This window comes from Coturnix japonica, chromosome 8, assembly GCF_054131305.1.
Source record: "Coturnix japonica strain WE chromosome 8, WE-NBRP24, whole genome shotgun sequence".
NCBI lineage: Eukaryota > Metazoa > Chordata > Aves > Galliformes > Phasianidae > Coturnix > Coturnix japonica.
The window spans coordinates 21,878,309-21,892,998 of NC_140670.1; the positions used below are offsets into that span (position 1 = coordinate 21,878,309).

Below are 14,690 nucleotides of genomic sequence, written 5' to 3' on the forward strand. Positions count from 1 at the left end.
CAGGAGGAGCCCCTGCTCACAGCCTGTGAACACTTCTGCCCATCCCTCAGGAATGCTGAAAGATCCCTCACTGAGCTTTTCCCTTCTTCCCCATTCTCTCTTTCCTGCTGCTCCCATCAGCATGATGCACAGACCCTGCTTCAGCACCAGGGCAATGGGGGAAACTGGATCAAATGTTTTCAATTCTTAGAACAGAGCAAGACTAAAAGCAGCCAATTGGTTTGTTTCTGTGCAAAATCGCCACTGAAAAGTGGAATCATTTTAAATGAGAAATCTTTGACATATCTGCCTCTACCTTCTGCCAACACAACACACAAACTGGGCTATGCACATACAGCTGCAAGTAGGCCAAGCGCCCATTGCTTAATGGAACTCACAGATGAAGAAAAAAAATGAATTTTAATGCAGTTTTTAGAGATACTTGTCATTGTTTCAGCATTGCCATTTAGTGAATGGGGCCAATTTCTCTCTCAGTAGGGGATGGTATTTTAATGATGTAACAGTGTACTTCCCAGAAGAAAGACAAGCCTCATGAGGCAGATTAAAACAAAGAATATTCAGATCCCATTAAAAACAGACAGTTTCAAGCCATTTTTAAAATTAATTTTGTTTAATGATAAAATGTGTTATCTTAACAGGTGGTTAGCCAATTGTAAAATTAACCAAACCACGGTCAGAAGCACAAGGCGAGCTATTAGAACAACTGGATTCCTCCGATGCTGCCTGCTCTATCAGGGTACCACATGACCCCACATGAATTCCTCCAGTCCACAACCCCAGGCACATTTCTGAGCTTCAGTTTCCTCCTCTGCAAAGCACGAGTAGTATTTGGTCAACACCAAGAACACAAATAAGGAGCCATTAGAAAGCAGTGTTGTTTAATAACAGGTTACATCTAATGCAAATCTCAACGTGTTTATTTCCAATAGTTCCTGTTGAACCAGGAAGTTTTCTCAACACTTATCAGTGCTCATCAAGAAAATGGCTTGATGTTCAATGGCCTATTAGTTGTATTTTGAGCATTTACTCTTCTGCTGCAGCCACTGGACACCACTATGCTACAACTCACTCCCTGTTGCCACAGCTGAGCATCTCCTCAATTGTGAGAAGGAGGAAATGAAGAGAGCTGAAGAAAGCACAAAGCATTGAGAACCTGATGTAGTTTGCCACCAAGAATGGCTAAACATTAACCAAGTGTCAGAAATACTTGGAGGTTGAAGACAACACAAAGTAAGCAGAAAAGGAAGTGAGAAAACTCCTTACATGTGCAAATTGCTTATGCCACTTGCATTGCTGAATATAGCATGAAAATCTGTGTACAATAGAAGCAATTTGCTCAGCTCACTGGTTACACATGTGGTCATCTGTACCTTAAACCTCACTGTAGCAATCACTCAAAACGGATACAACAATCAATGCATTTATGCAGACTAAAAAAATCAGTGGAATCCCTTCACTCAACTCTTAATGAAATTTCATAATTTCAGGTATAAATGACTTTCCTTGTAATAGAAAACAAGCACTTTTCATTAACAAGTTTTATGGTGCAAACAAACCCCAGCAGAGAGAAAGCCAAAGGAAACAAAGCAGGGGAGGAACACATTCACTTGACAAAAACAAGCAGATAGCATTCATAGCTCAGCAAATGCTGCTTGGTCCACACAGAAATGTTTTCATTGCAAGAAGTGAATTTTAAATCAGATCAGAGCATGAAGTTGCGGATCACCCCTTCCCTTGGCTCAGACCCTCAAACTGAAAATAAACAGGAAAAGAATGGTGGCTTTACCTTTTCATCTCACTTGCTGCCTGGAGATCAGAGCTTGGCTGGACACTGCAAATACTCCAAAGATCAGCTGTTGTTGAGTGTGCTTCTTTGTTGTTGTTTTTCCCCTCTCTCTCACTAAATATCACCCATTGAAGAGGCCCCCTCCAAACACCACCCATTTCCCAACTGTAGCAATTGGACAGATTAATATGATGGAAAAAAGTGTTTCACCAGAGGTGTAATGACAGAAGGATCAGAGTGACAGAAAGGTGCTATAAAGGAAGGAAAGAAGGTTGTCCACCTGTATCAGAAGATTCCAGGTTCACAGGGGAAAGTTACACCAAGGAGGGAACTCCAGGAAGAGATCCTTCCCCAGCAGCAGTCAGCCCTTAAATGGGGTCTAAGAGAAGTGCAGCCAGGCTCCACCCATTCCAGTCACACAGCTGAATTGCCTTCACCTGTGCTCCTAGCACTGACCAGGTCCTTTCCCCCGGTGCTCAATCAATGGTTCAGGCTGGGACTCAACAGTTCCCATACAGCAACTTAACCCTAGAGACAATCCAGAACTACAGAATCATCATTTTCTTCCTCTGAAACCTCCATTACCTCTTTCCATCACTGTAGAACACTGAGGTCACTGCACATACCTTGTATCTCAGTTGGGAAAAGCTTTGCCCACCCAAACTCTGTGCTTAGAATGTTCAGCTCCATCTTCCTAACGAGAATGATAATTTAGTACCAAATACTCACAAGGAATTATAGCTCTGCTGACTGGCAAATAATTTGCCAAGGCAGATTAGTTTAGCTGCATAAAATAAATATCCACCTGCACATAGTAGCACTAATCAGGGCGTGAAATTAAACTTTTTATTCAGTGGGAAATAACTGCTGCAAGGCGGCGATTTAGGGTAGGAAGCAAATATTAAGGTCAGCCTATTCTCTCTGATGTTTATAGTACATATAATAGTACAAAGAGCACGGTGCAACAAATTCTGCTTTTTAAGTCCATGAAACTAAATACTTCAGCACTGTGATAGCAAATGTGCTATTTGCTTTTCTAATTGAATACATTTAATGAAGCAAAGTGGCTGAAATGAAACATGACCAGGGAAACAAGGGCGAAGTTCCCAAAGCACCAACAGGGTGCGCTTAGAGCAGAAGAACCTGCAGCTCCACAAATCTGGGGCAGAAGGAAAGAAATCAATGTCTTTATAAGCACCAGTTCCTATAAATCCTCCAGCTGAGAGAGCGTTACTTGAGTTCTATAGGAGAAAATAACTAAAAGTATGTTTAAAATTCAAGGAGGCTTTGCAACCCCACACTTAGGAAGTAACTGGCGTCCCAGCTGTTCTACAAAATTGCTCTTGTTGCTGTCATGCTACTCTTGATTTGGATACCCAAGATTCTGCAACAAAGTTACCACAACATAAATATGTCAGTAGGAAGATGGGAAAGGTTTTAAAGCAGAGTTTTAAATAACAGCTAACAAGTCCCAGCTCTTCAAATCTGAGCACTGCTGATGCCATAAGCCATACAAGTTCTGTGCAAATGGAGCCTCTCTGATGTATTTGTTTTTGTCTACCTGTTCTGCATGTGTGTGAATATACACATAGAGAGGGGAGGAAAAGGGATTCCAAGGTTTGGTACCTTTCCACCTCCAACTGCACTGACCACATGAGCCAGAAGCTCCTAGAAGGATGTAATACCAAAATAAAGGAAGAAAAAAAAGAACAAATTCATCTTAAAAGACACCAGTTTGTGCCCTTCTATGAAATAAGAAGGCAATCGAGACCTTCTAGAATCACGTTGCCCAGAAAGAAAACACTAATGAGAGTTAAATGGAAAAAGAAATTCATGAAGAACACTGGTATCAACATCCTCCTGTTCACAAGCCAGGAAATTAAATGAAGTACTGCAAATTGGTTCACCCAGAGAAACTGAGAAAGTGAAACTGCATTAAATACCAAGTTATTGCTTGCCAAACTATCCCAGATAGGATCCCACACTGGTCAGGTGCAGCTCCAAGCACTCCTAATTAAACACAACTGGAGTTGTCACGAGTCCATTCGTGCAAACAGATGTTACTTCATAGAGCCTTGATATTTTTCTTAAATACCTTTCAAAATGAGGAACAAAAAATATGAACTCTTATAAAAAGGGCTTTATTGTATTTTTATAGCATATTACATACCTTGTAACAATCATTCCGTTAAGTGTGAATGTCAGTTTTATTTTCTGTCCCTTTTTTCCTGGCTATTTACAAGCTTTGTAAGAATCGTTCCTTAATTAAGTCTAAACATAGTTTTATATAAATGGATTCCTGGAATTAAAAACGTTCAGACTTAAGAAATGATTGTTACGGAGACTGTAACAGGCCGTAAAAAAGAATGCCACTTTAAACAAAGATTTCTCATTTTAATTAAAAAGATAATCATCAGAACATTCGTACACTTAACAGAACCATTTGAAGCTACTTTGAAAAAATATCTCCTATTCTATGCAGGCATATGTAGTTTACTTTATATGACATTTAATCAAAGTCTCAGTTGAGCCTATTGCACTCATGCTTTAAATACTGTATCTACAGTTGTAAACGCTTCATTCAACTGTGGAAGTTCCTTATTCCGGGTACTTCTGTAAACGGTTATGACAACAGAAATCCCATATTCTTGAGGGAATAAAACCAGAGCTCTGTAAGACATGTTTTCGTCAATGATGGTAGCTTTTTTAAGCTAACAGGCATCCCTGTCTCTCCTTCTTTTAGCATGTGCATCAGTCTCTTAGAACTGCAATGAAATAAACTAAGGTTCCACTCCAACGAAACCCTTGGTGCAGCTGTAGAACACTGGGCTATGTAATTTACAACTGTCTTTTACATCTATCAGCTACCTTTCACTCAAAAGAAGCTTTGAAAGACAACATGTAGAATGTGTGATAGAAAACAGTCCTTCGCCAGCAGATACAGCCCTCCCCGTGAGCAGCTGCCCAGTATTGCATAGTGCTTATCCACCACAGCTGAATATCAGGAATAAATTAGGCCTTCTTGAAACAGAGAGGTAAACTGAGTATGTGAATGAAGTTAAATACATTACTTAAAGCTGAAAGTATCAGAAGACGTGTATAGTGGCTGAACACACACCTGGGAAACTGGTAGCAGATATTACCTGAATGCAGCACTGTTTTATCAGTGAGTAATGGAGACAATAGTGGTCAGGGAGAATAATGAGATTTTAGGCTCATTGAAAAGTTACACACACACACCGGCATCCAGAACCTTGTCTTTCAAGGTAATGAATATAGACACATTAAAAAATAAATAGCCCCTTTTAAGGCAAGATAATGTCATTTATAAGGTTAGCACTGGACAAAGATTCCATGTGATATTTTTCTCTGAGTGTCAGACATGAAATCAGCAGGTCTGACTTGCCTGATACCTTGTGACTCAGGAGCACTGCGCAAAGTCACTGCCAAAAATGAGGCACTCACATGAAGTGGAAAATGTATTATTTTCTAGAGGAGCCCCAAAATAACACCACCTACAGGGCTGCTCTTCAACACAAAATGAAACCCAGCACAAATTCACATCAGAAACAGCACCACCAAAAAAGCTGGAGAGATAATAGATCACACACCTACAGATGTTTGAATATTCATCTGTGGTGAGATACATCAGCTCTGGGGAGGTCTCAGGGAAAAGTCTCTAATTAACAGCAAAGCCCACCTCAACCCAAAGCAGAGCTCTTCAGGGAAGGGAGCAGCACACAAAGTGCATCACACACTCGATGAACAGGGTAATATGCTGTGAATGATTCAGCATTAGCTGAGGATCCACTACCTCCACGCAGTAGGTAGCACTGCCACTGCTGCAGTACCTAAGCACTTCCTGAGTGCTGTCAGACTGAAATAACAGGAGACTTCCCAGCAGCATTGAGCTGCCAATTACAACAGGACCTCATTTATTGGAACAACCTACCTGCATACACCTCCACCGACAGCAAATGGAGAACAGGGAAAGCCCTCACCAAGTCTGACAAAAACCCTTCATCAACATAATTAAAATGAGAGATGTACTACACAGATGAATGTCGAAGCAAAAGCCTGAGATGTGGTATAAATATATAAATATAAACAAAAGCTTTTATCACTCTCAACCCATACCAATACACGTACACCTCAAAAGTTCAAGGGGATCAGAGGGAAGCTCCCTCTTTCACTGCAATTTTGCATGTACTTTGCTTTCAAGAGGCACTTTAATAAAACATTAAGGAACTTGGTTTTGCTTTTAGCTCTCAGCAAAGCCTGATCCTCAATAATTCTTCCCTTTATCTGGAGCCCTTACCAGATGCAGCTCTCCTAAGAGCAGCTCTCTCTCATGCTCAGGTCTCTCCTCAGCATCAGGGAGTTTTATTGTTCAGGTGGCACGCTGCCAGCTGTGAGATGGGCAGGGATTCCCTCAGGTCCTAGGCCCACCCTTATGGAAGATCTCAAATGCCAGGAACTAAGCTATTCACTGGGAACTGAAGCACAGAATGACAAATGCAACACATGAGATGTCAGGGCAGCACACAGGAACACTTGAGGATATGGAAGTCACAATGTAGGTTAAGGCTGCCATCACCAAGCTTGGCCCAACATGAGCACAGCAGGCTCAGGGACACTCCTCTGGCCAACTGCACACCCAAGAAGGTGGTTCATTATTACTAATTGCTACCTTTCCTTTTAAGGTACCCATAGCATTTTCTCACTTCACTGAGCAGAGACCCTATAAATCTGCCAGACTACAGGGCTAGCAGCAAAAAGGTCACCGAACCACAAGAGAAACAAGTTCTGCGGGATTAAAAAAGCAGAATTCAAGCAAATGCTGCAAAGCTCAATTAAAAAGAAAACATTTGCAAGCAGCACTTCCTCGATTTCACTTGGGCATAAGTTTAATAGAATCGCTTCCTTCTGATGAGCTCAGATTCAGGTCTGTAGGACTGTAAGGCCAACACTAAGTCAACTTTAAGTACTTCGATGGCTTCCATAGGGAAAGGCCAGTTTTGGGCACACAAAACTGACACTGCATTCAGATGGTACCGGAGTGTACCATATCAACAACTGAAGTCAAAAAAGAATTAAGTTCAAGTGTGTGAAGCCTCACATGTAGGTAAAGGTGCAGAGCATCTGGGCTGCAATCACCCCCAGAGCTGCCTGCCATGCCAAAGAGCGGCCCAGCAGCCCAGGCCGCGCATCCACCATCACTGCAACGCAGCAGAAGGTGAGAGCGGAGTGTCAGCGCGCACAGCTCCGAGCACAGGGCGGAAAGGAACACGGCACACAGCTGCCGGGGGCCGGGGCTCAGCACAGCCTCAAGTACACGAACGAAGGCAATAACACGACAACCCCACGCGTTCCATCCCCCCCCGCAGCCCCCCGCCCCGCTCGGCTCCCCCTCCCGTCCCCCAACAGCACTTGAACCCCCCGCGGCCCAGGACACCCCGACCCGCCCCCGCCCCGCCGTGCTCCCCCCGGCCCAGCCCCTCACACAGGTGCCCCCGCGGCCTCTCACCATGAACTTGATCGCCTTCTCCTGCAGCACGGCCTCGGCAGGGTCCATATCCTCCCGCGGGGCCGCCCCTCCTCGCAGTGCCAGGCCGCAGCCAGCGCCGACACCAACCTGCGCTGCCCCGCGCTCACACCCCCCCCCCACCCCACGCCTCACCCCCGCTACCAACAAAGCGCATGCGCTGCCCGCGGGCCCACGGGAAATGGAGTCCCTCGCCGCGCCGCCGGAGAGGGCCTGAGGGGTGGGAGAGAACTACAAATCCCAGAGGGCTGTGCGGCCACGGGTATGCCGGGAGCAGGGTGACGCACGCGGCGTCAGTGGGCGAGAGTGCTGATGGGAGTTGTAGTACGGAGGAGGTTGTGGCGGTGTAACAGGAGGGCACGGGCAGAGCGGAGGCCGCTGTGTGCGGGGGGGATGGGCCCCTTTCATAAGGACATATGGGCTGTGACACCCGATGGATGTAACAGGCCCGGGTATCATCCAGAATGTGCTGGAAACCAGTGCTGAAAACCCTGACCACCATTATGTAAATAACAGTAATTATAATGAGAGAGCCCTATAATCGCAAAGGGACACCGCTGTCCTCTGGGCTGATTTATGAATGTGGTCTTTAAGGTGAGTTCTCAGGATCATACAAAGCACAGGCTCATAGTGGAGCCATAACTGCAATGGCTGATTAAGGACTGGAGTCATCCTTGTGTTAACTAGACTGAACGCCTTGGAGAAGAAGAGACCAGCTCAGCTCTCCTTAGCAGAACATTATGGACCCACAATGTAGGACAGAGCAGAGGGACAGGAGAGGTCTGTACGCACCCCAGGACACCAGCACCCACACCCCAGGACAGCCCACAGAGCACCAAGAAATAACGTGGGTTTACAAGAAGTTAAATAACAATTTGTTTGGATCGCAAGAACCCAGAGCTGGACACACGGTCAGTTCTGCCTCACCCACTGGCAGCTCCTCTTAATCTCTCTTAAAACACCAACCATACATCCCCTCCCTGCACTCCACATCCTTCCTGCAGAGCATGTTGCACCAAGCCAGCCACACACCGCACAGGGAGCTCCCAGTCCTTCCAGATGAAGGATGCTACCTAACGGTAAAGATATTACTGTGATTATTTTTGCACTAGCATATTGCTCTGTGCATTTCGGGCTCTGTGGACCACATCCACGCCTGGTGTAACGCCATGTTAATTTGCTGTGGCAATCATTAATTGGGTAAGGAACAGCTGGTGCTTTGCTTTAAGTGAAGCTGATTGGGTCAGTAAGTAACTGTTTGGGTAAAGGATGTACAGCAGGTAGAGCTTTGCCTCTGTCTGTGCTCCAGAGGGGTTTCACTTCTTGTCCCAGTGACCCTTGGAGGAAGCGATAAGATTTGGCCATGAAACATTAGGGAACTTTAATCAGTGCAGCTCCTCTGGGCATTTTTGCCTGAATTTTAATATTTTGAATAATAAAGGATGATTTTAAATTAAATTTGTGGGCTCACCATCTGTGTGTGCTTGGCCTTGTTTTCCTCTGCTTTGGCAGTCTCTTGACTTTGTTCTTTCCAAGTCACAGCAGAAAAGAAGGGAAGAAAAAAAAAAAAAAGAGGGGAGAGCAGCAGAGCTGGGCGTCCCCCTACATCCTGCTCAACTTCTCTGTTGCATCCCATCCACGATGGCTGTGTGTGCAGGGACTAGTTGGACGGCGCCTGGGAGACTTAGGGGCAAGATACCTCCATGCAGCCTGTGACTAAAGGAGATAGGCAGTCATTTGTGCAAGAGGAAGAGAAGAGAGCCCAAGATCATGTGGTATGATTTATGCTCTCTACGTGGCTGGAACAAGGCAATACCCATCATTCGCATCCCCTCTCCTGTCTCTGCCCAGTCACGTGCTTCCCATCCTCTGCCAATTCTGATGCTCATTTGCTAGCACAGTGAACTGTTTTATTTGCTATAGTGGCAGAAGAACGATAATCAGGACATACCAATGAAATAGTTCTTGGTTGCAAAGTCAAAGTAACTCTCCTTGCCCCTAAACAAATAGCAGAGCTACTGTGACGGTAAATGGGCACTGCCTTCCAGGGCAGAGGAGGATGAGAGCCCAGTCCTTCCCAGCAATAGACAGCAGATAATTACACAGGAGCCAGGTGAAAAACTGCACATTTTTATGGTACCAGGGTCTCCTGGCCCCCACCAGAGGGTGCCAACCTGGATCCCTGAGCATGGACCTGGAGGGCTCCTGCTCCCCCAAGGATGCATCCTCCAGTGCCTGCAGCATCTTCTGGCAGCCTGTCCTTGGGACAGCACTGTTGGTGAGGTCATCTGGTCCTTGGCGAAGGCGAGAGCATCATCGTGGGCTCAGCATCACTGCCTGAATGGTGGGGAAAGGGGGAAAAAGATTTATTCTTATAGGGACAAAAAGCAACCACCAACACCACTAACCACCAAACCTGACCCAACAGAACAAAAACCAACCCCAACAAGTACCTCACAGTCAGAAAAGCCTTTAAAAGCCTCATGAATATTTAGCTTGTCCTCATGTAAAATATATGACTTTGTGTAAGGATCAGGCAAAGGAGGTGCATGATTTTTTTCTGATTTATGGGCCCAGCAACGGATTATTCATAGCAGAGCAGCTGTGTGGAAAGATTCATCCACTGCAAAATGTGATTGTACATCAGGCAGTGTGAGGGAACAGAGCTATGACTAATGGCTACTTTACATATAAATGAGAAGGTTGGCGCTAGGAACAGTAAAAAGAAAAAAAATACAATTGCTCAGCTGATGGACCCAGCCTCTTACCGCAAGCACTGCACAGGGGCCTGGAGAAGACAGAAGAAGGCTGCCTGGAGGCACTGCCTCTCCTCATATCCTCCACCAGACCATAAATAAGGCAACAGCAGTCGAGGCATCCGAAGGCCAGATTTGTTGCTGGTGTCAGTGCATGGGCTGCAGGGGAAAGCAGGAGCAAGTATGCGACCCCTGGTTGGGCTGGGGCAGACCCAACCATGCCTGAAGGCTGAGGGCAGTGCTATGGGGTGCCCAGCGCAGTCCCATGCCCCTCCCACCTGCAGCCCCCCCAGCCACATTGTCTAGACGTTGCAGATGTGGACAGATGTGGGGCTGTAATTTATAACAATGGCCTCCAGAAGGCAATTTCAATTTGTTTCGCTAAAGCTTTAAGTTACAGGCAGCAAGATCTCCTGTAAATACTCTTGACTTACTCAGTAAGTATATAAGAGTTAGCCTGGCAAATGCCTGTGATCGTTGCTTTCCTTGTGCCTCATAGTATTCATGGGCAACATTACACTCCACAGGTCCAAAAGCCATTGTGTGCACTGATGCTCAGCCGGTCCCAAACAACCCAAGTTACTGACTTAGAGGGTCCAGAGTTTGCTTCTCTACCATCATTCATCTGCTCTAGTGAGAGGGGATGCAACCAACACATACACCCAGCTTCCAGCTCTCACGATGTCTTCATCATGGGGAACATCCTTGCCATTCACCATCTGAAGGACTATTTGAAAAAGCAAATTTGGAGCTCTTTAAGAGATTCCCAAGATCGAAACCTCTCCCTAAGGCAACATGACTCTCAGAAGATAAGCTTCACCTACTGGGAATCCTTCCATAGCCAGTGGAAAACATAGAGCTCAGCCTTTCCCCTTTCCGGGCTGCCACCAGCCCTCTTTAAAGCAGCCCACAGATGCTATGAGGCATTCTCCTTCCATTGGACACCATCAGATATCCCAAATAATCTTCTGATGCTGTGCTAACCAACTTAGCGAACTGTAGCAAAGGACGTAGTGATAGTAGTGACACTGCACACAAGGGAGGAGAAGGTAGCACAAAGGAAGGATGCAGCCTGAAAGGTTTGAGTTGGACTGGAGACAGACGTGCTCTCTCTGGATTTGCAGCTGCAATTCTGCAGTTTTGTGCCACTCTGGGGGAGCCCAAAAGGAAAAAATAACAACATTGGTCCTCCAGGGATGGGAACAGAAACACAACTGCACTGTGCACAATTCCTGTTGCTTTTGGTCCAGAGTAATTAAAGCAATGGGAGAAGAGTTTCCATGGTTTTGGCCAAATTAAAAAGTCATCCTTTCCCCAGCCCCCAAAAGTTTAATTTCAGATTTAATGAAACATTTAATTTGAAGTAATACATCTTGATTGGAGGGGAAGCAGTGTTTTGAATTAAAGTAAATAAAGTAATCAATTATTTATTGCTCTTTAATTTGGATTTTGTTTTCTGGCTGAATTCAAGGTGAAACAAACATCACTGTGAGCTCCCAAATGCTGCTTGCTCACAATGGTAAATAAGTTTTCCAGTCCACATGGGACAGCAGGGTACACAAGGAAGGGACTGATATCATAGAATCATTGCAGTTGCAAGGGACCCTTAAAGGCCATCTTGTCCAACCCTCCTGCAATGAACAGAGACACCTACAGCTCTGACTAATGCTCAGGGCCCCTTCCAGATGACCTTGAGGTATCTCCAGGAACCGCCTCTCTGGGGGATGTTTTGACACTGTTTTGGTTGATTTTGTAGCCACAAAGACTCAGTTCCATGTTTCCTTATATGCCTGTATCAGTTCTGGGGAGGCACAAACGTTTGGCAGTTCATCCCACAGCACCCATCCCAGTTCAAGGTGAAAGCATGGTTTCATCCATGAGAATAGGCATCCAAAAGTGAATTCACTTTTCATTTCCTTTTAAATGGGGAAAGGCATCTCAGGTTTAGATTATCCCTAGATGCATTCCAGGTACACACTACTCAACTGTACCCCATCCCTGCCCAATGACACCCCCAGGTTAAAAGGGAATTAAGAGGGAATGGGTCAGCACTGGCAGGAAAGGACCCCAGTGCCACTTACACATGCCTGTCTGATCCAGCCTCCTGAGTAAAACAGCCCTAAGTGCCCCCTTACCCCATCACTTCAGAGGCATATTGCACCCAGAATTTCCAGAACCCAGGTGGGATCCCACCTGCTGATGGAGGCTGGAGTGCACAAGGGACCACCAAGAAAGCAAACTAGCAGCAAAGGGGATGGTGGAGCTATGAGACACTCCCCAGGCTGTATCCAGTCCCCACAGTTCCATTCAGCCTCCAGAGAGCATGGCTGTTTTTGGGGGCTGGACTGGACTCTTTCCCCCTGCTTGCTCAAGCACTTCCAATTAAACCCAGTGGAATTCAATCTATTCCTCTTAATAAACTTCCCTGTTTCCCTGCCAACTCCCCTCCGGACACCAAGACGCTATTACTCCAAACACAACAGGAAAGGGCTATTTTTTCTGCAAACTTTCTGACTGAAGAGACAGCACGATTCCCCCCTAGCAGGATCTGAGCTATTAGGATCCATGAAAATTAACAGCAAATAAACATTTGGGGGGGGGAGTAGGGGGGCTGCTGAGCTGCAGCAGAAGGGATGCTCATGCACCCACTTCCCAAGATGGACAAATTATCGGGGACCCAAGGACCTCCAAAGCACATACATCTCTGGGGATACTGTCCCTCATTACCCATCCCAATGCATCTGAGGTATGTGGTTGTGGGAGGGGAGGGGGTAAAATCCCAGCAGCCCCTTCCCCATCCCCGCTCCATACACACACTTGGCCGCATCCATCCCCATGTGCCTGTCTCCATTGCTCAGCCCCAGAAGATTAATGAAGCCATCGCCCTGCTCCCAAAGCCCTGGTCGCAGCTTTGCAAGGCAGGAGCCTCCTTCTCTGTTCTCCTCTCCCTGACAGATGCCTCAGAGCCCGGGGCCGCAGTTAAGGTGACAAGATTCAGCAATTCTTTATGAACATTTCATTCCCGCTCGCTACACGACGTAAATTAGATGGTGTGTTACATTCGGGCAAGAAGCACGATATGTCACCGCGGCGCCGGCCCATTGGATGGAGAGGCTAATCCTGCCGTGAATTTCATTACTGCTTTTATGCCATCGGAATTAGCTCGGTGACAGTGAGCCTGATTGTCTTTCACTAGGGGTTTGCCAGGGCGCGGGAAGGCATCCTTCCTCCCTGATGGGAGCACCATGGAGTGACCCCTCTCCGTGTCCAGGGCTCAGGAGCTCCAGTATTCCTCCTGCTGGCACTGAGATAAACATGGACTGGCTGAACCCATCCTCTGACACCCTGTACCCATCCCTACACCTCCCGTTACTGAACTATTCTTACGGCTGTGCCCCACAACCAGAGACATTCGAGGTCAGGCTGGATGAGACTGAGCATGCTGCTCAAGTTTTAGGTGTCCTTGACCATTGGAAAGATTCCTTCCAACTCAAGTGATTCTGATTCTATCTAGGGAACAAAGCACCCCACCAAGCTTCCTTTTCTGCCTCTGCCCCAAACTCAGGCGCCAACATCCCCTTAAGCAGCAAACACTCATCTGTAAACTTATGACATCCAAAACCACTCACCTTTTTCCTTCTGGTGCCTCCCAGCAGTGATCCATTCACAGGGAGCGTCAGTGCAATACCCTCCAAGGGTTGAGATGCTGAGGTGCACAACGCGTGGAGGTTGCAGGCAATGCTAGTGGTGAGCTGCCTGGTTCATCTATTCCATTCTGCACCTGGGTACAGGTTCAAGAATAAAACCACAGGCCACAAAGACTTAGTGGTCATCAATGCCTGTCAGCTCTGCATGTGTCCCTAACAATCCTCCACTGCTCCAGCCTCTATGCACCCTGCAAAATACATGGGAGACCTTAAAGCTACAACACCAGAAGAGAAAAATAAAGCTCTCGTACTTCTGAGATGAAAACATGTGAGCAGTTCCTGAAATGCTCTGTTCCACCAGCACAGACCCCATGGCACCTTTGGATAACAATGCTCAAGGTGGTGGTGCAGGCTGTTTCCTTTAGGACACCACCGAGGGACCAAAGGAGCCCTGTTGTGCTGGGTGCTGCACAAAGTGTGGAAAAAGTCTCCTAACCCCAGAATCAGGAAAGATCTCATCTACAGCTGAGAAAGGACCACTTCTCATCTCATGGGCACCCATCCCTGAGAGTACATCTGAGATCAGTAAAGGCCCAACTATGGGATTGCTCCAGCAGGAAACCTGGACAGAGCTGAAAACATTGAGATCTGACAGTAGTGTGATCTGGAGCTCAGCTCTGTGTTCTCAGCCCCTCCCGTAGCTCTCACAACTATGAGGATGCAGAGCCTTAATGCACATCTATTAGTCCACGCTCTCTCCCCTTAGGTAAGCACTTTGGGAAGCTTGCCTAGTCCTTTGCAGTAATACTCCATTAGCCCTTCACTCTGAATCTAATTAGGGGGAGGAGGAGTGGGAAGGGATGGGGAAGAGGGGGAGGAAGAGAACAAACTGATTTAGGATGATGAACTACAACAGGGATGTACCAGAGAAAGGTAAAAGAAGAAAAGCATTCAGA

General features: G+C 46.3%; 1 protein-coding gene and 1 long non-coding RNA gene across 11 annotated transcripts in view; both read right to left on the reverse strand.

Annotated features, from left to right (window-relative positions):
• The window catches only part of BTRC (beta-transducin repeat containing E3 ubiquitin protein ligase), a 106,068-nt gene extending 98,616 nt beyond the window's left edge, over positions 1-7,452 (reverse strand). For all 10 annotated transcript variants that reach the window (XM_015867026.3, XM_015867027.3, XM_015867025.3 and 7 more), the window contains exon 1: positions 7,314-7,452. In XM_015867026.3, coding sequence (XP_015722512.1) covers positions 7,314-7,361 — 48 coding nt within the window. In that variant the 5' untranslated portion in view covers positions 7,362-7,452. The remainder of the gene's footprint in view (positions 1-7,313) is intronic.
• Positions 7,453-9,099: 1,647 nt separating this feature from the next.
• Positions 9,100-13,868, reverse strand: LOC107315957 (uncharacterized). The gene is made up of 2 exons (XR_004307671.2): positions 13,717-13,868; positions 9,100-9,668 (listed from the first exon to the last, which is right to left on the reverse strand). It is a non-coding gene; the product is annotated as an uncharacterized LOC107315957 (long non-coding RNA).
• Between the last annotated feature and the right edge of the window lie 822 nt (positions 13,869-14,690).